Consider the following 23,518-nt stretch of genomic DNA (forward strand, 5'->3'; position numbering starts at 1 on the left):
AACTCTGATTAATATTTGCTTTCATTATCAATCCCTTTCCTTCTTTGTCTAATATTTTTATGAATCCTGTCGCTTAGATCCTGCGTCCCACTGCTCCTGGTGATGTTTGAAGTTGAGGCCACTGATTAGGTCATTAATTTTTTACCTGCAGAATATATATATACACACACATACATGGATTTCTGTAGAGGGGGTTAAAAAACATAAAAAGCCCCAATGAGAGTAAGCATTCTGCATCACCTTTGCTCTCCAGAGTCTTCAAATTGCAGTGGTGTGGTGGTGGAGGGAAGATGCTTCAGCTAAAAGTCAAAGCTTTTAAAGACGCTGATTCTGATTCTCTGCTCCATTACACATTTTTCACACTGACGTAGCTCCACGGAGCTGCTTTGTATCTTTCTTGTCAGCTACTAACAAGTAAGAATGTAAAGGGCGTGTGGCATTAGGACTGTGAAACAGACAGTAGCAAACCATTCAGTTTCATTGGTGATCCTGCAGTTACTTGTTTAGAATAATTTCATTGATGAAGTTGATTATTACTTAGTTCAGTTTTAAGACAGTAATTATCTCTAAAAGTTACTATATGCTATGTTAGCAGTTATTAGAAGTATTGGTGATAGCCTTACTGTTAGCAATATTTGTGCCAGGAAATAAATGTTTGTCTTTATTTGTGGGTAAACATTGGCACTGAAATGATATTAAATATTATGTATTGATTTCTATGGATTCAAGTCTAGAACTACCCTAATATTTGTTTTCTCTCACATTAAGGAATGAGGTTAAGGTCAACTTGATGAAGTAGATATTTCGGTACTAAATTTATTATTTGAGTGTGTGAAAATTCTAGAAAATGTGTAGCTTACCAAACTGAGCCTGGTTTCAGTTGCAGATTTTACTAATAGTGAAAGGAAATTTCCATTGTTAAAAAAATCCGTAAGGCCTCCCTTCATGCTACATTCTCTGAAAATGAAGAAATGCGATGCTGGTCCAAGATGGAAAGTATAATCAGCCTGAATCACTGTGCAGATCTGCAGAGGTTGATTTTCAGCTAGTATCTGCAAAATAAGCTGCAGGGTTCAGTTTGCAAACACTATTGTGAACCAAACCCTGCGGGGCTCAGTTTGCAAACACTATTGTGAACCAGACCCTGCAGGGTTTGCTGAGCTCCAGTTACTGCTCCTAGTAAGGCTTATTATCCTGTCACAGAAGATGTAAGAAAATCCATCTCTCCCCTTTAAACATGATAAACCTTTGTCACCTACAATGCAATTAATGTTAAAAATAGAAGAGTGCTGATGATAAGATTGTGACTTGCAGGCGATGAGCCATTGTCCAAGTACAGGAGACTTATCTGGCAGGGCAGTCAGCCTACACGGTTTGCTGTCAGTTTGCTGATTGCCATTTCTCTCCGGGTTTGATGAAATATTCATGCCTTTGCTCTGCTCTCTGCAAGCACTATTGATTTCTTGTATAAACGTGGCTATATTTAGTCTAGACAAATGGAATGTGGATTGCTGCTGAATAAATGGGATGAAAGGCTGGGGGTTTGCCTGTCCATTTCTCTTGGTCGGTGGCAATTATTTATAATCAAGAGTAGTTTTTGTAAGTTAAAGGTGATTTTTTATAATTTAGTGATTAGTCTCAGAAAAAAAGTAAGCACTTAGACACAATCGTTCTGTTGGGATAGTGGGTTAAGAAGCCAAATTATGCTGTGAGGTTTACAATCACAGTTATTAGGATTTTTTAAAAAGGCCCAGAAAAGTGTACGTTTTCAGAATTTTGAGAATAAAAAATTGTGATCAGTAGAAAAGATTTGATGCCTTTTCCCTTATTTTTATAAAATCTTTTGCTAATAGATCATTTTACCAATGATCATACAGTTAGATTTCAGTCCTCTCTCCATTTGCTGCAGTTTCAACTTTTACTGCTTCAATTTTGCTGTCTCTGCTTACTAGAATATTTCTGTTTCGTTTTGGTTTTCTCCTGGAAACAAATACAGCTGCAGCAGAGAAAAAGGAGAAAATATGCTTAAAAATCTTTTTCCTGAATCATTTCCGACAGCATGTTTGTTTTCAGTTAATAATCTTATTTTCCAGGGAAGATAGTGGAGGAATAGGAACTAGGGTGAATGTGTTTGTGTTTCACTGTCCTCTTGTGGATGGAATCAGAACTGCTGGGCTTTAGCAGAGACACTCAGCTCTATTTATTTTCCTCTTGTAGATATGCTGTTTGTTAGTCTTTTGTTCTTTTGAAATAGATAAAGTTACACGCACTCTCTTTGCTTGATGTGAAAATCAGGGCTTTATAGATATTGTAGTGAAAGTGGTCAAATCTCTCTGGTTTTGTGTCTTTTAGTCCCTTTGATCTAAATTAGGAGATAGAAGATACAGGATCCTCCTTTAAGTAGTTTAATGCTGGATTAAGAATTTATAACATCTCTACAACAATTTGAAGTAATTCATTTTCTTACAGGCCATATATAGTGTGCTATGCATGGTGCTCACTTTCCCAAAAGCTGTATTAAAACTTGTCATTTTGTGTGTCAAATTGTTGCCCCATGTTATACGTTATTCCTGTGTGTTTGCCGGGTATATTTATATGCAGTAGCCATGTAGCACTGAGTAGCTTTTCATGTGTAACAGTATCCTCAGAAAAATCTACCTACTAGCTTTGCAAAATCTCTTGCAGTGCAGTGGGAACTGCAAGGCCTTCATCTTATGCTGAGCAAGCGCCCTGAGTGTTTATAGTGTAGCATCAATAGTGCCTAGGAGATTTTCACTAAATATTGCTCCGTGGTTTTAGAACCTGGGTTGTGTGTTAACCTGTTTAGCAGAATATTAATCTGGGAGTATTTTTGCAGAGAATGGAAAGGAAGTGCTGAAGACTGCATAGAGCATAGATTGAGTTAAATGTTTTGAAAGGTCCGTACATTGAAAGAGTCTTTGAGTGAAATGGATCTTTTTCCCTGTAGGAATGCTCTCTCTTCTCCTTCTTCTGTTGCATTTACCATGTCTATGTTTTGTTGTTCTGTTCCCCCAGTGGATGTGAAGTCGGAGGTTCCCGTGGGGCTGGAGCCGATCTCCCCGTTAGACCTGCGGACGGATCTCAGGATGATGGTTCCCATGGTGGACCCCATTATGCGCGAAAAGCAGCTACAGCAGGAGCTGCTCCTGATCCAGCAGCAGCAGCAGATTCAGAAACAGCTGCTCATTGCAGAGTTCCAGAAGCAGCATGAAAACCTGACCCGCCAGCATCAGGCCCAGCTCCAGGAGCACATTAAGGTAGCAACATTTTTCATTTGTCCCTTACTTTATCTGCAAAGTCAATATGCTAAGCAGACACAGAAAGGGAACATGGCTGAAAGGTTTGCTGTGACTGAGAGATGGTGTTTGAGTGCTCTTTTCTCTGTATTGGGGTGACAAAAGACTTTTAAAGCAAAACTGCTGGCAGTGACTTGCTCACAGCAGACCAAGGCAATACTGTGAGAATCACTGAGCTCATGAAGCCACCACATTCACCAAAGACAGAACTACCTATTTTACAACCTGGATTTTCAGCTGAACTTCAATGTGACTGGTTTTTTGGTGTATACTGTTTTCAGTGTATTAAAGCACTGCTTCTTTGGGCTACTGAGTTTTTGACCACAAACCAAATTGATAGAGACGTGCATAATATTTGCATTTTTAAAATGGAGGTAGACCCCGCTAATGTTGTGTTTTTAGTCTTCTCTGAGCTTCCTCATATAATACAAACAGAAAATGATTTATGGGATTGCATGCACTATGGCAGGATTGCTATAATGGATTTTGACCGGGAATTTATGATCTTGCCTTTCATTTCATTTTTTCCCCTCTTATCTACTTGCCATTGTGCTGCTGTGTTAAGCGTCCACTTGACAGAGCTGACAAATGCAGCAGAGCACAGCAACCAGAGTTAGGTGGTGCACAGGCAAAGAACAATGTGAAGTTTCCAGGCATCTTTGCCAAAAGAGAAAGAAGTGAAATCAGAGCAGCAGGCTGCTACCTGACACTAGAGTCCAGTTTGGTGACAGCCAGTAATGCACTATGCTGCTCAAAAGTCAGTTAAAAGATTAAAAGAAGTATAAGCATAAAAGCAAGCACTGATCCTCAGTTACTCAAGGGGATTGTTTTAACCTGGACTGACCTAGAAAACATTGCAAGCTGCACTTTCTCATGTCTTTTTGTTCTGTGCAAGTTACAACAGGAACTACTAGCCATTAAACAACAGCAAGAACTCCTTGAAAAAGAGCAGAAACTGGAGCAGCAGAGACAAGAGCAGGAACTGGAGAGGCATCGCAGGGAGCAACAGCTTCCTCCCCTCCGAGGCAAAGAAAGAGGACGAGAAAGTAAGAGCCAATGTACCATGAATCCTAATAAGAAATGAATCTATTCCCCTTTGCATTCTCCCAGCCAAAATGAACTATGAACAGGAACCTGAAGGAAGCCTATTCCTGTGTGAAATATGCAGGTCGAGAAGTCAAGACTGTGCTTTGAGAAGGGCAGGGCCACCCACTGCACCCACAGAAACACATTTCTGGTTTGTGTGCAGACTTGGAAGGCTGCAGGAAAGCACAGCTTGACAGACTAGCAGATATGCATCTCAGGAGTCAAGCTCTTTGTATAAAAAAATGAGAAAATTTGAAAGCATAAAGCTTCACATGAGAACTTTCTAAAGAACTTATTTCTTAATACAGAAAGCAGTACAAAACAGCAAAAATTTAAATTAGTTGCTGAGATTTGTTTCAAGACTGAAAATAAAATGAAATATTCAAGAATATCTTAGGATGAATCTTTTAAGTATTTTGCTAGGACTTTTTCAAACTGTCTTGTGTTTGTTCTTGATGACATTTCTTGAGGCATAACCAAGAGGTTTTTCTAGCTTTTATAGCTATAAAGAAAATAACTATAAAGGTTTGTTAGGATTTGGTGCTCACTAGAGGGAGACAGATACAAATAATTCTCTTTAGTGAGGTCAGTTGGAAAATCAGGTTGAAGTACAGTATGAAGATATTCAAAATGAAGCTGCCACAAACAGATACTGTTACTTGCCCTACTAAATGAGCGCAAGAATTAACTGACAAAGACTGAAGCAGAAAAGAGCTTTTTGTCCTCGGATGGAAAAAGATATCACTTCAACACCTGTAGGTGTACCATGTCATAGGCTTTAGAAATTAGGGTGTCCATGGTGCTCCTAGTACTTTAGAGAACAATGAGCCCATAAAAAAGTTTCCATCTTATTGACCTAGAAATGTGAGGGTGTGGAAACTGCAGGAACAAAAGGTTCCTCTACGTAGTATAAAAAAAATCAGTCTCCATATGAACAGTTAGGCTTTATTAGTGCTCCTGCCTGAGGAAGAGCAGAGATGTGACCTCAGTGGTTCCCTCCTCAGTTTGAGCTTGCTGGGTGGCTGCTCAGGATGTAGCAGCCAGCCAAGAAGCTTGTGATCCCTCCAGGCCCAGCCCCAGAGTTTGTTGGTGGTGATGATCTCCTTAATGAGTAGAGGAGGGAAGGGAGGTGTGGGCAGGGGAGTTGGAGTATGAAGCAGAGCAGTAGTAGAGGTATTTTGTGGGCAATAGGTCACATGGGACATGCTCAGCATCTCAGCTGTGGTGTGTCAGGGTTGGGTAACCAAAAATACTTAGATTACCAAATATGCCTTAGTGCTGCACCTTTGAAAGAGATGACGTTTCATCCCTTTTTTTGTCACTGATTATTGAAAACCAAAATATTTTTGTTTTCATTTTTTTTTTCTCAGTGAACACCGTTTTGGCTATGAGTAAAGAAGCATGTCCTATACTGCAAGCTTGGCAGTTTAACCTTACAATGACATGCTCTACTTTTTGTTCTCTATTGAGCTGGCCACCAAGAGGGGCCAAAATGCAGTGTCTCCTGTCTTCCAGACTTTGCACGTAGAGGCTCTTAAGGGGCTCCAATTAAAAGAATCACTGCTGGCTCTTTCTGCAGTGTTCTGTTTGTAACCAAGACAGTGTTCAGAGGACAATTTTGCTGTGTTACTACTAGTACTTTATTAAAAGAAAAAACATTCGTTACTAAAACTCAAACTGACCTTTTGTTACTGTCTTTTTAGTTCTATTGCTGGTTCTGTATTCAGATTGTTGGAAACTATCAGGAAATAATTTAAATTCTTTAGATACATCTGGCCCTGGATAAATGGCCTCATCTACTGTTGAAATATTCCTTATGACTTCACTGGATTTTTGGGTCATGGCCAGCTTCAGGCTTCCACAGACAAGCATTTAATCCAAATGTTATCTCATTTTGACTTTTTTTACCAATAGTTTATGGTTTGCAAAACTTCCAGCAATAAGGCACAGACTCTTTTTTGGGGTTTGTTTTCTTTAAAAAGGCAATTTTTTTAAAGTAAAGATATAAGACGCATTTAACTCTGTATTTTTTAGGGGCAGTGGCCAGTACAGAAGTGAAGCAGAAACTTCAAGAGTTCCTGTTAAGTAAATCAGCTACAAAAGACTCTCCAGCAAATGGGAAGAATCATTCCATGAGCCGTCACCCCAAGCTCTGGTACACGTATGTTCAGTATTAAGCTGCTTCCTTGTCTCGTTGAGGTATCAGCTAAAACTTGGCCGAATGCTTTTCCAGCAGGGGTGTTGAGAGTCTGCCTCCAGAGAAAGGCTGCAGTTCAGCCCAAAGATTAGCAAAAAGCCAGAAGTGTTACATTTCTGGTTGAACTGAGGACTATTTGGTGCTCAGTGATGAGAACTATACTGAGCAAGACTCTCTCAAAAATCTATATAATTGTTTTTATTTCAGCTGCTTCATATGTAGCATCTATAGCTGTTGCTATCACAGATTTTACAACCATACCTATCATTTTTCCAAGTATCTTAATTTTTTGCAGTTAGAGCAACTTTGTGTTTGTCTTACTTGGATTTTGAATCAATCACAAAACATTTCCTCTTGAAGAGATGCTGCTTTGCTTCCAGTGAAGTTGCTTGAATGATGTTAGTAATTCACAAGGGTTTGAGAAAGACTGTGGTCATTTAACTTTTCTAACTCAGAATTTTAGTATCCAGACTGCATATTCTTATGATAGCTTGTCCTTGACAAGAATCTGCTTAGACCATGGAAGCGAGTGATTTTGTTGAGTCCTTCAAATGGTCTATTGACGTGTTAAGAGTTTACAATTTGCAGTTTTTACTCCCCACATAAATGAATCCAACAAAATGAACTCTGTCTGCATTTCTAAAAGACTTAATGTCATGCCTGCATTGACCTCCAATAGGACAAGCAGAAGTGCATATGGTACACTAGATTTCCATCTTTTACTTATTCTTTTTAAAATGGATTGCCGAAGTTTGGCCTTTGGAGTTTGCATTCTGACCTAACCAGAGCATTTTGGTGAAATGACTTAATATAAAGTTACATTGTGTTTGGTGGAGATACAGTATTTAACTAATTTTTTCCTTCCAAATAATGTGTAAAAGTGTCTTGAACATGTAAGATTTTTGGACTAATAATCTGAGCCTGAGATGGCTGAGTATGAGGAGCTCTGCAGAGGATGCCTTCTCCTACGCTACAGAAAGTAGTACTTCCTCTCATGACAGAGACATACTACTGATTAACCACACTGTGTTGGAAAGACAAGCAGAGTCTGTAAAAGGCCAAGTAAAATAATGTTTAGATAAACATAAAGTTTGAAAGTTTTTCTCCTTCCCCTCTCTCCCTCTTGAGATAAAAAAACAACCAATCCTCCCCCCCTTCCAAAAAACAAAAAGCAAAAAACCCAGCCCCTGTTTCTGAGCCACATGATGCAGTTTCTGTGTGGCTGTTCAGAAATCTCTGCCCACAATATTTCTTTCATCCAGCAGTTGACAGAAAACACTCTTCAACTTGAAGCTTCTCTGCTGACATGAGTGCTATGTGCTAGGGGTGTGCTCACAAAATTTACAAATTGAACTTAAAGTCAAGGTTTCATTTACCTTGTCCACTAAATAATTTGGGGGAGGAATTATTATCCAAGAGATAATAATTCAATATTTCTGGTTCTTTTATACAAGCCCTCCTGCCCTGAAAATCCCCCACATTTTGATAGAGAAGGTTTGATCAATATACATCTATTTGTACATGATAAACATGCCTTAAGTGGCTTTTGCTGTGTGTCAGCTGATTCATATTAAAAAGCAACCACCTGAAGTGGTCAATTCCCCAAACTGGAGACAGACCCTGTCTGTAGATCAGCATGAATCTTATCCTGTGTGACTTCTGTAATGAGTGCAAAAAATGTGTTTTTGGGAATCCCAAGGAGTTCCATAACTTACTGTAAGAGTGAAATTGGTTACATGAGCCTGTGGTTTGTGCACACTTAGAGGAACAAGAACGTAAACACAGCCGAGACGTGTACAACATGTGTGGATAGTTACTGCTGGTCACCTCAGTGACAGCTAATTTGTGACCTCTGTGTCTGCTGCAGGGCTGCCCACCATACCTCACTGGATCAAAGCTCTCCACCCCTGAGTGGGGCCTCGCCACCATACAAATATACTTTACCAGGAGCGCAGGATGCTAAGGATGATTTTCCACTTCGTAAAACGGGTGAGTTAGCGTCGTTTATTCGAGCCCCTTGCCCAGCAATTCTCCCACCCTTTATTTTAGCCAGGCTGTCCCTCAGCAAGGTATATGTCATATTCCATAAGTTCAAGATGATGCCATGAGTAAGTTCAAAGATCCAGACGGCATATTTCCAAGGTCAGCCTGGCCACATGGTACCAAGAGTCGGTGTTTCCCAGTGCTGACAGCTAGTGCAGGCTTCAGTTCTGATAAATTTTGTTTCTAAACAGATCATCATTTCATGAATCTTTATTTTCGTTACCTTTCTTCTGGCTTTAATAACTGTGTCTGCCCTGCTTGGTAGATGAAGTATCTATCTCAGATTGTATTCTGCTTTTAGACAATGTCTTTCAAGGCATTTTGAGGGGAAATAATGGGAAGAGAGGAATTGGATTAATATTGTATTTTGTGTCATTGATTGGCAGCATTTGTGTGTGTATCACAGAATATTCTGAGCTGGAAGAGACCCAGAAGGATCATGGAGTCCCACACTTCAATGAATAGTTCATATGGGGGTCAAACCTGTGACCTTGCCATTACCAACACTGCGCTGTGTCCATTTTGCATCTCTTCTGACACATAGAAAATGTTCTTTTGAAGGTTTGAGGGTATTTTAGAAGATCTAAAAATTGAATATATTATCTTGACAGCAGGTGAAATGTAGACTTAGCTTTTTCTGCACTATAAAGGAAGCTAGAATGGCAGTGGAGTCCATGTGGCTGTTGCCTCAGGACCTTGGTGCACTGCCTGGTATCCAGGAATGCAGGGAGACACTCAGAGGAGGGGGGAAAAGGAAAAGAAAACATTAGATCGCTTATTGCATGAGTCTGCTGTTGAGTGATATAGTTATGTTCAGAGAGAAAGTCTGACCCCCTACTGTGCTAACAGCCTTTGAATGCGATTTTGCCACTGGGAGATTGAAAACTAACTGCAAAACTGACTTGAAAAGAAGTGGCATTTGGAACCAGAAGATATTCAGAGAGAAAATCCAGCCTGTATCTAATACTTTTGGGCAGACTCTCTAAGCTCATATTATATCCCCAAATATTTTCAAAGGAATGGAAGCATGAAAAGCAAAATGCTGATTTATTCTAGCTGAATTACCCTTTGTACAATATGGTGGCAATATAAAAAGATTCTATAAAATCTTGTTCAGGCTGTTCAACATAATAGGCCCTTATGTGGTTCTCTGTTTAATACCACCATACAACATATATTTTCTATGCCAATAGATTATTCATTTTCATTTTTTGAACAAAAGGATGCATTTTGCATCTTCTAAATGCTGTGAATTCATCTACATGTATTTGAAATGCAAGCTTTAATTTTTCTTCCAGGTCTATGTATCTTAAACATTATGATTGATATTTATGATGTGTCAGCCTGTTGATCTGTAAAACAAAACATTTTCAGACTTTGTAACAGTAAAGTTCTCGTGCAGCTGCTAATACTTTTATATCTCTGTGGGGGTTTCAAAATATTCCTTAATTCAATTCCCATTGTCTGCATAAGAGGACCATAATATAATTAAATCCAGATGTTTTCTATATGTTATTCCAAATATTTGGGCATGCAGTGCATCAGTTCCAAAATTGAACAAAGGACATGATGACTCTCTGAAAAGATATCTACTGAATAAATAGACAAATACTAATATAATCATTAATATAAACGTTTCTATGACATTGACATAGTGATTCTGATAAGCAAATATAATGTTGTATGTCACCCGCAGAGGATATTTGATATCTCTCCATATCCGTGAAAATAGCAACTGTTAATATCCTGTTTACACATCCAGTCTCTCTGTGTGCTAGAGTTGTTTAATTCCAGTCTTAGCAACATCCCCACAAAGTTTTCAATGATTGTTCATCAGGCTGAGTGTAAAAGCAACAGGAACCAAATCGACACAAGTCAAATGACCCCAAACTGCTCTGGGTGGCTCTAGGCCATCCTCCAGGCAGAGGGGACATTGTGGAGCCTGTGCCATCCTCACGGGACCTTACTAGACAAAGGTGTCCCACGGACACTCATGTATATGGACAGGCTGTAAGCCTGCAGAAATCTGACCTTTGCCATGAGGGGTGAACCTCTTTTCCTTCCCTTCAGGCTATGAACTCTTATTGCCACTGGCTCCTGGCAAACCCTCTGTGGTGCTGAACCTGCGTGAAGTCAGCAATTCATATGAAAGCAGACCCCACATTCCTTTCAGCCTTAAGAAAGGAATACCTGTTGTGACTTTTAATTACAGCTTTGTTTTGCTTTTTAGGTTACTTTTTTTTTTTTAAATCTTTATAATACAAGATACAGAGGTATATTTTTCTTCTCCAACGTTGTTAAAATGCTCTTGTAAGATAACTCTGATTGAATCAGGTACTCTGAGATCAGATTTAATGGGAAACAAGGCTGAATGATTCTTCCCTGACATCCTAATGTGTTTTTCAGTGCTAAGGGAACACCAAGTGTCACACAGGCATAGTAAATCATGAATTTTGCTTGTTTATTTTCTTGTTCAGTAATCCACTTAATCTTTGCTTAATTAGTCCTGAAATGACATCTCCATTTTAATCTTCTAAAAATTAATTCCGAAGGAATGGTACAAAGGAAAATATTTTCTGCAGCTTTTACACTTCTAGTGTCTAGAATGGTGGAATGCTTAGATAACTAGGAAAAGATTTAAGAGTCTTGCTCTGTCAGTGTTTAGGTACCAGAGTTAACATCCTAGTGCAGTGACTGTGGTTACTCAACAAGTCTCAGCCATCTGGATTGTTCCTTTCTGTACAAGATGCAGCAGAGGTTGTCAGCAGTGGGCTTCAGAAAGTTTAGCTGCATGGAGGATTGGGACTGTCCTAGGGGCTAGAGGCCAGGGTATGCAACTCTTTGCACAGCTGCATTCAGATGCTTGGTGTTGACAGACTTTGAAAAGAGTAGAGCAAGGGGAGCTATTGCTTCACTGGATAGATAAATACACCATGAGAAGCTACACATCTGTAGCTATGAGCAGAATTTAGTGTAAACAGCATAAGATCAAATTTTCAAAATCCCCAAAACTTGCACCATGGTTACTAGTTGTAATGTGTTTTCTGCAGAGCACCCAAAACTTGAGCAGCACATGGCCCATTAATTTTCAATGAGACTAATGTGTCTAAATTACCCAGAGAGGTCTGAAAATACCTCCCTATTACTGAACACTTCTGAAATTCATACTGACTGTTTTAAGAGCTCTGATGGGAGCCATGTACTTTTGAAAATCTGATCATTTAATAAGGGGAACTTTTGCTTGTTGAGCTCCTCTATTCTGTTACTATCTGTCCAGGAAAATATTATCCTCTTTATGAGGATACACCAAAAAAATATGGGTTTGGTAGGGTAGAAGAGCTTTTCAAAGAATTCTTTTTTCTATTTTTTCTTTTACCTTTTCAAAATGCATAAATTCTGGCAAATGGCCCAAAAATTTGCACTTTCTCCAGTCATAAAAATTTCATTTTTTGTATGCAAGTGTTGATACAAACCAGCAAAAGCCAATAAGTTCCAGCAAGGGTTAGCTCTCTGGCCGAAGCTGTATACTTTTTTAAATCATGCTGTAGATGGAATTTCTGCGTTTTGTTTCTTTTTTTGGAAGAAATTCCTGGGGACATCATCATATCAAGTATGAACTGGTTTTTCTTTCCTGAGTTTAGCGCAATCATGGAAGAATGGGAATGTCAATCAGTATTTCTATTTATTTTGATTTTGTGCCAGTTGAATCTTTATTTGCAGATGGAGTTGTAGGCTTACAACTTGCATTGTGCTTAGGGATCTGAAGATCTCTCACAGTGTAACAATTTGAGAAGATGTTTGTAGCTCACTTTCCAAAAATTGGAAGCATATTCAATGGAAACATAGCATAGGGGTTTTTTTAAATAACAAATAGTACGAGGTTCTTCCTTGGATGGGAGAAGTTGTGCAATTCCATACAGGAAAAAAGAGGAGATGAAGGATTGTTTAATATTGTGATGAAAGAGAGGAAGAAGTTTGCCCTGCACAGCCGTGAAGATCACTCTGTAAAACCCATATTAAATTAAACTGATTAGGCGGTAGAATAACAGTGTAGCTCTTGTGTAACTGAGAATGAAAGATTCCTGAGTGAGAACTCAGCAGATGTAATTTTTAAGAAAAGAAATTAATTAGAATATTTCCTTACTGTTCTTTGTGCACTTAGTGACTCGGTAATTTACTGTGGCAGTTGAAGATCAGAAGAAAAGCATTTTGTGTGTGAAAGTTTTTCTCCTTCCCCCTTTTGTGCCACAAAATTTTACTTCTGTTTGCATTTTCTAGGAAAAACATTCTTTTGTGATATAACAGTATATGAAAAAAGCTGGATTTCTTTTGGTTTTTATTTTTTAAAAAAACAACCTTGGAGTATCCCAAACCCTCAATTACCATGTCTGCCAAAATGAGGAAGTCCATCTCAGTGGAGAGAAGTGCTATTTTTCTCTGAATTTATGAGCAAGAACAATAAATGGGAGAGGCACTTTGTTTATTGAAGCAGGGAAATGAGGCAAACATATGATTCTCCTAATTTTATCCCATTTTCCAGGGATGCTAAGCATTCCTGCCTCTCCAGACTCCATGTTTTCCTGGGCTGGTGAACCATCTCGACAAATTTGGAATAGATAATGTGCTCAGAAGAAACCAGTACTTATCCCAGTGAGAAGGAGGAAAGGTACCCTAAACTTGACTCCTCTTCACCAAACATTTTCAGCCTTCCCAAATTCAGTATCAATAACTTCAGAGCATGTAATTAGTAGTAGGAATTTGTAGACAGAGAAATAGCTTCCAGTTGCAATTGCAGAGTGAATTGGAGGCGAAGCTCCCAGATTCACATAATGAACAGGCCAAGCTGGTGTCCAGGCCCTGGGAGGCAGCAGCTCCAAGGAAATGTGATGTGGTTGTAGCTACAGTGTGGGGCTGCTCTTGTCTCCAGCCCATCAGAGCAGGGGCTGAGGAAGGATGTCCTCTCATGCTGATTGAGCTCAAGTTAGAGGAGAATTTATTTGAGATATCTTAAAACTAAATAAAAACGAGTGCTAGGGTGGGCTTAATGACACTGTCAAAGAGAATAGAACGAGTGTAGGTATGTTTTGGTATCATGAAGGCTGCCAGGGCCTGCACCAGGGTTCAACAGGAGTCATCACCAGAATGATTCTCATGGAGACCATCACAGTTTTTCCATTAGTGGAAGGTTATTCCTCTAATGCATTTTATTTAACACTCATTTTTAATTGCAGAAAGTGTGAGTGAGTAAAAAAATTGCTTAGTTTCCAGATTCAATGTCTTTTGTTTTTAGCAAATATCCCACTCTGTGTATATATGTCATGTTCTGTTTTGCCAGTAATTATTCTACAACACTACCAACCCTTTTTCAAATGAAACTAATGAAACAATCTTGATCAAAATACTGTCTTAGTTCTTTTACTGACCAGTATATAACCAAAATTGAATTATGAAGTTCTGCTTCATGTGAGTACATAAAAGCTTTCTTACGCTATGTATGTTTTCAAAACTGCTTTGTAAATTATCATTAAGAAATGCCTTACATAACTTTTTGATAAGCAAGTAATCAGATACTAGACACCTTTTTGACTTTTGAACCTAAAGAAACCCCTTCAATAAGCAACAGGGAGCAGTCCTAAAATCTAAAGCATTTTAAGAGCATAATGTCCATTGAAAACAAAGTGGAATGTTTTTAATGGGTATTTCAAAGCTTATTCCCTCTGGATAAATAAGTTACAAAATACTGCATATAAAATTTGAGACTCTTTGAAGTCTGTAGAAACCGTCCTGTTTGATTTCAGTGGGGCTAGGAATTTTCTTCCACTGTATCTAGAGCAGGGACAGTTGAAAACTTTTAGAAAAGTAAACAAGAACATCTAAAGATGAAAAACAGAGGAGTGAAAAGTGGAAATCACATGGTATGGGATCATCCAAAATAGAAGATATCGGTTAGCAAACACTGCACTTCTCCAAAATCCTGCAAAACATAGTTTCACTGAAAAATCTATTCAAACCCACAACTCTAATTAAGGGGTTTAGCTGCCAAATAACATGTTGTGGTTAAAGCCAAGTGAGTATTACAGAGCCATTCATGAGCAAAGGCATAAGCTTTGTACTTTGCTTTTGATTTTCTCATGGGAAAGTAATATAAATGAGAGTGATACCTCCCTGTTGGCTTTAACTGTTAGAAATGCAAAGCATGCTGAAATTGTACATAATTCTCTTCCAAAGGAAAGGAAATAGCATTTCAATGGTTTTCCTCAGTGTCTCGTTGAGTTATGGTGGTGCACAATTATTCTTGTTAAATTACTCTACCAGATGGAAAGTTACATTGTGTATTTAGCTAATTAAGTTGTAGGGGACTGGAATTATATTCCAGAGCATAAAGAATCTATCTAAAAGTAAATTTATTTTAATTCTGTATGTTTGTGAAGGTGTAGTATGGATGTCCAACTAAGACTTCAAACGTGGGGATTTTCTTCTCACTTTGCTGAACATGAGGAGATGCTTTCACAAAGTTGGCCTTGCCTACAGAAGTTCAAGAGGACAAACGTGTCTTGAATGTCCAAACAGCTTTGGAGCCAATTTAATCTTAATTTTTTTTCAGTGGGGCTGAATTGCCTTCCTGCTTTTGAGATGAACTTGGCCAATGGTTTTCATCTGCTAGGAGAGCAAGATATACTGAGTTTTGGTTGCTTTTGTTTTCTTGGCACCCTGTTGCCTTTGGACAACTCCAGATTCAGCAGTCTATACCTAACCAGCTCACATTTACTGATGACACTGATGCCCTCTTAAACTGGGGGAGAAGATGATGGTGTTTCATCATGAATTTCTGAAGGTTGATGAAATATTGGACTGTACTTTTTGCCTGATGTCAGTGAGTTATCATTGCTGGATAGTTTCCTAGATTAAAATCTGTGGGATTTAAGCACCTTGTGAACTAGTTCCTTCTTTTATGGGGCTTGGGGAAAAATACAATCGTGAACATGATTATTCTATAAAAATAGATTATGTATCTAGGGGTCAAATGGTGACCATGGCAAAAGCCTTGACTTTGTGGGCTAGGGGATTATCTGTGACAGTTCTTCACTGAACAGAATATTTTTTCTTGGGATTCAGTGGATTTGGGAGGAGGATTTAGACTGAAGAGTGGGATTTGCTATATTTGCAGAAAGTAGGATATTGTATTCCCATCACTTCCTCCCAGCTAGAACTGACTGGTGTAGATGGCCAGAAGAAAGGGTAAGAATTACCAGTGGGGACCTAACTGGAAGGACTGCCAGTCATGCATATCTTAATTTATTTATTGAATTACTATGATTCAAATGAGAGATACCCTCTATTCAAGCGTCTTCTCCTCTACATCTCCTGAGAACTCAGATGAGTAGGCTCCAGAAAGTGCTATAAAGGTGTAATGAAATTACAGAATTTGATGACGTGGAGAGAAGATGAAAATTAATTTTAAACTATCCTTATTCCTTAATTCTATGGTTCAAGCTAGTATAGTAGAATTCCTTTTTAATCCCCTACTTATTATTGGAAAAGGATATTATTTTACCTTTAAGAAGATTAAGATGAACCTGACATAGTAGTGAAATGTCATGGTTTCAGCAGACTTGAGATGTAACAAGGATTCATAAGGCCCAGTAAAACCATGGCCTTCTTGAAACTGCTGTAGAACCCTGTGGTGCAAATACAAGGAGATGATCTTTCTTTGCTAAAAACCCAGATTTATTAAAAATTCTTTTGAGAGATCTGTTCTTTTGCCTTATAGGTTACACAAAGAACATATATCAACAGGAAATAATACATCATACTGTTCAGATATTCAAGATCTCCAATTTTGGCTAAATCCAAGCAGTACAATAAGTAATTTCTACATCTAACTCAATAAATTATGCTAGAAAGATAATGTTTGTTTGTGTGGATAATGAAACAAATATTTTATATTTCATACAGAACGCAGTGAATAACAAAGAAAAGTTAGATATTTAAAGTAGCTTCAGGGACTATTTAATTTTTGAACTTGTTTTAGAAAATTAATGAAAATTTTCTGATCACGTTAAATTAGTTTCCTTAGCCTGAAGAGAGCAGAAGGGCTGCAAGATCCCCTCTAATCTAATTAGTTTTTTTACCATGTGTTTCACTAAACCTGTTTTTTTATTTAGGGCATGGATATTTACCTTAGTTCGAAAAAATAAAGCATTCTACCTTTTACAGAAGTAAAATAAAGCAAAGGACTAAAGGGCTTCACGTATGACCAGTGCTCCCAATAAAGTGAATGGTTGTACAGGAAACAGTTTCAGTGGATCCTGAAAACACATTAGGTGATGCAAGCCAGAAAAACAAAGCATCTCCATCCTGTACTGCTGTATCTGGTTCTCCTGCCTTGTTGGGACCACCCAGCAGTCAAGTCCATGTAATTCTTGGAAGAGCTTTAGAGGGCATGTGTAAATAGCTTTCACTCTCATTAATCTAATTTAAAACTCTCTCAGAAGTGGCATTTTCAATAACCAGAATTGAGAAGTCATTGAACCCACAGAATTATACTGCATGCAAATTTCTGCCATCTTCTAGTCTGTCATCCAGTGGGGAGAATGTCCACGTGTTACATTGTCCAATATTGTCTTCCAGTGGGATATGGCCTTCTACAGCAAATGTCGGTCAGTCATGTATGAAGGCAAAGAGGCTCATTTTGCCTATGCTTTATATAACCATGTGGAGGTGGCTGAAGCACTCTGTGGCTGCCTACAGGAAGCCAGAGCAGCAATCAGAAACTTCATCCAGAGCAGAGAATGGTTACATGATTGTGAGAACCATGTGCTGTAAAGGCTGTGCACCACCAGGTCTCTCAGGACTCATTCACAACTCTTCACAAAGCAGCTGAGGAAGCTGGAAACAGCTTTTGTCCCTGACCCTCTCTCTGCCTCTCTGGCTTTCTGCCAGGCTTTGGTTGCAACCATAGTTTTGCTGAAGATTATGTTCATGTTTATCCTTTCTGGTGGTGCTTAGGGCTACCTTTTGTATTTGATTCTGCCTCTCTCAGCTGTAGGGGAAACTGGGAATTTCTCCTTAGCCCACAGCTTTCAGACCAGCTTCTTAGGAGCCTAAGATATGACTGTTCTGGTTGGTTTTGTTGCAGTATTAATGTGGGATTTGACTTTTTCCTTGGTCTCCAGGTCCTGGCATAGCATAGGCAGGTAGGCTGCTTTATTATTTACTTTTATTGCCAGGGTGACTGGGAACCCACAGCACCCAGGAACCTGTTTAGCTATACAATGGACCTGACAAAATGAGGATCTCCTCACAGTGTGTTTTTTTCCAATTATTCCCCTCCTGTTTCAGGATAAATCAGAACAGAAATTTCCAAGTTATCTCGTGATGCACATGCAGTATCTTCTTGAAAATATTCAATTGCCAGAGTGCTAGAAAGAAACTTGAGAAAGGATAAACCAGTAGTGATGGCAATACCACCATTGTGCTCACCAGTGTCATCTTAATGTTTGTTTTGCAGTTCTGATGGCCTCTACCCACACATCATCATTTTGTGCTGTAACTTTGAGCTATCTTAGGCATGGAGTGTTATGGTTGTGTGTTGTACAGCACAAAATCCTTGTCTAAACGTGGGTCTCTAGACAATAGTATTAAAAAAAAGTAACCTATGTGGTGTGAATAAACAGATTTCTTGACTCTGTATTCATTACTCATACTTGTTAGATATGAGCCAGAAAAAACTCCTGCATGGAGTACAGTGTAGAATATATTCAAATCAGTACATATAACTCTTCACAGCTTAAAAAAACTATAGCTAAAGAAATAGAGAATACCTGTGAAGATTTGCTTGAAGATCTTGAAGTCTTTTGTTTTTAATTTTTTTATGGTGACCTCATTATGTTAGGGAAGTTCAGGTTGCTGTTTTAAAAAGGATCTTAGTGATAACAGTTAATGCCTGGGCAGTGGTGGACAATTTATCTTTCTCAAGGAGGATGTCAGTATTGATGCTGTTGCTCATGCTGGTGTTGGAATCTTTTTAGCCAAATTTAGCATCATTTTCCTCGACTGCCCCACAGCTTTTCTAAGCCAGCCTGCTTGTGAGGAAAAGGAAATGCTTTCACTTTAGAGCCTTTAGGAATCTGGACAAAAGCTCACTTTCTGTTCTTCAGGCTTCTATATAGGGCTTTAGCCTCAAGATGAGGACCTGCTTGCTATGCACCCTCTCCCATCCCCCATTTCCTGCCTGGCTTCATTAAATGCTGATTTGAAGTTGGCACACACTCTTCTGATACAAAAGTACTACTGTGTTCCAGGAACCATCAGAAAGTAGTGCATTATTGTCTTTTACATTCTCTTCATATATGTCTTCTCCCCATGCGTAAAAAGGATTTTCATTCCTTCTTCTTAAATATCTCTGTATGTTTAATAAAAAGAAACAGTGAAGAAAAGCCCTGTCAAGAAAACCTCAGCTCATTTGGGAGCAATCTGGCCCCAGGCTATATTATTTAATGCTAGAATCTGCAAATTGCTAATATTTAGCAGAGTGGAGTATAGGACGTAATGACTTCACTGAATCATTTTGCTATCTCTTTGCTTGTATTTGAGCATCATGTTCATAGCAGAGACTAGTTGTTTCAACTATCAGAGATAGCTCATGTGATGAAATTATTGTGTACCTACATAGAAGCCTGTATATTTCCCATTTTTAACTGTACAGTTACTTTATTCTTTCTTCCTCTACAAAGCCACTGTAAAATACAAGAAAATTAATGCAGACACTGTTTTTCTCCTTCACCAACAGCCAAAGTTCATAGTTCTGTAGACACAATTACAAGTCATGGCGAAATGTTACGCAACCAATCCTTTGATTGCCTGTGTTTTTTCTGCTGTTGTTTAAACTAATCCTTTCTGTATCTTTCAATTCTGTTTCCTACTTAGAATAATCTAAAGACCAACATCAGTCCATAATTATCAGCACTAAAAAGAGAATAAGCCAGGTAATAGCAATAAAACTGAACAAGCCATATTACTGCAACATCTCATTATTCCAAATTATGCTACATCTACATAAAAACAAGTCATTTTCAGACTAATCTTTCCTGAAATCCTCTGAAGCAGATCGCTCAAATGAGTACCTGCTGATTCCCATTGAGAACAATGACATGGGCTTTGATGGCCTTCAGAGGAAATAGCTGTGTCTTTTTGTTTTCTTTGCAACAAAACACTTTCAAATAATCTATGTTCACTTTCTCCAAGTGTAAATTGATTATTATTTGTTCCAAAATGCTAAATATAATAGAAGTGCAAAGATTTGTGGAGCAAAGAGGTTAGCTAAACAGAGACCAACTAAACCAATATCAACTGTATACATTTCTTAGTAAGATTTTAGGTTCACAGCCCAACCAACCAGACTGCTGCCATGAAAATTTGCCATGCTGTGTTCCTCATCCTCATCTGTGTTCCTCATCCTCATGGCCACATTCCTGGCCATGTGCTCTTGTTTTTCTCTTGTCTGTGGCATTTGGGCTCCTTGGTCAGATGATTCAATCCACTACAGCTGGAGTCATCAAACACAGCAAACCCACACCATTCCACACCTCCAGCACTTAGAGAGGCCTCTTCTCCTCAGGAAGGTGAGACACAGGATGTCTGCTTTCTGGGGTAGAATTAATCTAGTTTTGAGTTCTGGTTCCCAGTGGGATGGTTAGTGTGTAGCAAGTTAGCCACGTGCATTAATTTTCTTGCTGTGTCAGTGTCTTGGTTCATGGTTGAATCACCATATAGATTCCCTGATGGTCTTTTCAATAATTTTGTGGTATTACTGTATCAAAAAATGGTACTTCTTACTGCTTGAGAAAAATACTCTGCAGCAAGCTAGGGAGTAAATTTTAAGCCTCAAAACTTTTTTTGCATTGACTCTCCATGTGATAGTTTTCCCCATGGAGATGAACATAGTCAGCTGTGGCAATGGATTAATTAAGCTGAGCAAAGGAGCAAATAATGTACAGTAAAAATACTTACAGGGTGGTTAATGCAAAACAGTTATGTTGAACATTAACCCTCTCTAGAACCACTTCTAAGAGCCACTAGTTAAAGTATTGAGCCAAATACTCATTTGAAACATAAGGCAAATTAATTAATTATAATAATTCTGGGCCATTTGCTACTAAGACTTTCCGAGAGTGTTGCAAATACTATGGGAACAATCTAATTAAAAAAAAAAAGGTTTGAAAATTTTATTTTCACTTTTTTCACATTGCTAATGATCATATTTCAGAGTTTAAAGGACTGTAACAGTTTCTAAATGATCTTACATATGTGCTGTGAGGCAGTCAGTGTGTGTATACATGTGCATGCTTATAATTCCAATTCACAGCTCCATATTTGAAGCTTAAAATATTTAATTTTGCCTTTTTAACTGTCAGAAGAGAGTTGAAAATCATAGATGTCTTATTAGTGCCCTCATTTAGGAGTGCACTGAAGCACGTAGGATTGCTGTGATGGTCCATACCTCTTGCAGTGAACAATAATTCTGCCCCAGCCTTGGTGGAGCAGGGCGGTTCAGTGTTCTCTACAGTCACACCCCAAGCCAATGCCTCAGCCACTGCTGGGAATCAAGAAACCAGTGTTCAGTTGTTCATATTTTTCCATTCAACCAGATATCTTCAAATTGCCTAGATTTGTATGTTTTGTCCACTGAAACCATAATTCATTTTGCTAGCTGTTGAGTCCTAGTAAGTACCATGTTAGGAGCTGGCAGTGTCTCAGGGAGAAAACTCAGGAAAGTCAGAATTTGAAGCAAACACTCTTCAAACATTATATTTGATTTGTATTGTGGGGTTTATTTTATAATTTTAAAACCACTATCCTCCATGCCATTTAATATTAAAATTGATTATTTCCATTTTAAAGTTATTGCTGTTTCTCATGCATCTTCTCAGATGGCTCATAAATTCATAAATCGACTTTAAAATTTGTTTTCTGTTCTTATATGATGGATTCAGATGCAGAATGTGATGGGAATTTGGTAAAAATAGAAAGGGAATTGCTGTGACTGAGGATGAAACATTTACATAGGAGTGAAGAATTTCTCCAGTGAGTGTTGCAGAGGATTTGTATCACATTCATCTGTCACGGATGCAGAGACAGAATGTGTGCAGACATATTCTCATTTTTAAAAGTACAGAATAGTAGAAATGGAAATGAGTGTAAGTGCAAAAGGAGTGAGTGCCTTTTCTTTTAAATGTCATCATACCTGGTGAGATCTGTGATGGCAGCATATACTGTAATCATAGCCCATTATCATATTTTATATTTTCAATTTCATTGCAAATGGTATCTGAGATAGTAAACAAGTCATCTGTATTTTATTGTCAGAACCATTCATCCTAACAGTGGTAGTAGGTGATAAAAATAAATTTCTAGTTAATAGGTCTATTATTAAAGATTTCCAATGTAGTTCTAGCCTGTGTTTCTTGGTCTGAAATGTATTTAAGGCACAGGGTGTTCAGAGGGCAGCGCAGCACGTGACAAAGGTCAGCGTGTGACAGCAGGGGCTGCTGGTCAGAGCAGCTCTGCAGCGAGCTGCAGCCCCCTTGCCTTCCAGGGACCATGTCCAGCCTCCCCGTCCCTGAGAGAACAGGTGGGACAGAAGGAAAAAAGGTGTGCATTGTGACATGAGGGAAGGGACAAGCATTAGAAGTGTAGGATTGAGTTCCTGCCCCACAGTGACCAATGGTGTAATTCTGAATTGAGTGCAGATATAATGCATTTTGGTTTTCTGCTAACTCTTGCTCCTTCTTTGAGGCTGGGTTTAAGTCTGTGCATAGGAGAGAGAGCTGACCCCAGTTTTTGGCTTTCTCTGTTTTGAGATATTGCTTAGCCAACCCTCAGTTCCAGAAAGGGAAATATAAACAAATTCACTTCCACAATTTCCTTTCACTAGCTCTTAGCAGTCTGTTTGATAGCAGTCTGTTTATTTGATGAACAAATCAATGACTACATGAAACACTTCATTGTGCTAAAAATCCTACAAAATAAAAAGTACAGCAGAGCTGGCCTTCATATGAAAAGACTGTATCCATTAAGGAAACAAAGGTGGAACTTGCCCAAGGTGCATTAAATGTAATCCTAGGTTTTCTGGGAATCAACCCTACTTCTTCATTTTCAGAGCATATATTTTTCTCTGTAAATGTTCTTAGGACACTGTCATAAATCTAGTTGTTTGGTGTGTTACTCAGAAAACACTAAGGTTCTGGGCCTAAAATTGCTGACCAAGAAATGTTCTGCCAGCAGGGCTTGTCGTAATTTATATTTCTCAGAGAAATCAAAAGGCACCAGTGGAGGCTAATCTCTGTTTCTGCAATTAACCTTAATCCAGTTATAGCGTTCCAAGTTCCAATATGTCTTTTCCAAGTTTTCACCTAAAAGAGAGATAAAAATAATGTAAATTAAATTTGCATTCATTTATTATTAATACATATGGTAGTAACAATAATTAATGGGCAACTTCAAAGTTCCAATGGAATGAGAAAAATGCTGGGATCCCAAGCACTTCAGCTCTCTTTCCCAGCTTGCAATGTAAAATGAAGCTGAGGAGCAACAGGATGACTGAGAAGGTTGGGCAGTAAAATCTCTGCCTCCAAGCCCTCCTTGCACCAGATGAGGTCCTACAGGGTCAGTGGTGTCTGACACAAGCCAGGAATTGGGAAAATATGTAGTCACATAATATCTTCTCTTCATTTCCAGCTTCAGAGCCCAATTTGAAGGTACGTTCAAGATTAAAACAAAAGGTGACAGAAAGGAGAAGCAGTCCTTTGCTCAGGAGGAAGGATGGAAACGTCAGTTCATTCAAGAAGCGTCTTTTCGAGGTGACAGGTGAGTA

At 38.6% G+C, this 23,518-nt stretch overlaps 1 protein-coding gene across 1 annotated transcript in view; it reads left to right on the forward strand.

The window, feature by feature from the left end:
- Window positions 1-23,518, forward strand: part of HDAC9 (histone deacetylase 9) — a 455,676-nt gene that overhangs the window by 225,872 nt on the left and 206,286 nt on the right. The window contains exons 4-8 of the mRNA XM_059466708.1: window positions 3,037-3,278; window positions 4,213-4,363; window positions 6,438-6,564; window positions 8,468-8,589; window positions 23,383-23,511. Of these exons, the coding sequence (XP_059322691.1) occupies window positions 3,037-3,278; window positions 4,213-4,363; window positions 6,438-6,564; window positions 8,468-8,589; window positions 23,383-23,511 (771 nt within the window). The remainder of the gene's footprint in view (window positions 1-3,036; window positions 3,279-4,212; window positions 4,364-6,437; window positions 6,565-8,467; window positions 8,590-23,382; window positions 23,512-23,518) is intronic.

Source organism: Ammospiza nelsoni, chromosome 1 (genome assembly GCF_027579445.1).
Source record: "Ammospiza nelsoni isolate bAmmNel1 chromosome 1, bAmmNel1.pri, whole genome shotgun sequence".
Lineage (NCBI taxonomy): Eukaryota > Metazoa > Chordata > Aves > Passeriformes > Passerellidae > Ammospiza > Ammospiza nelsoni.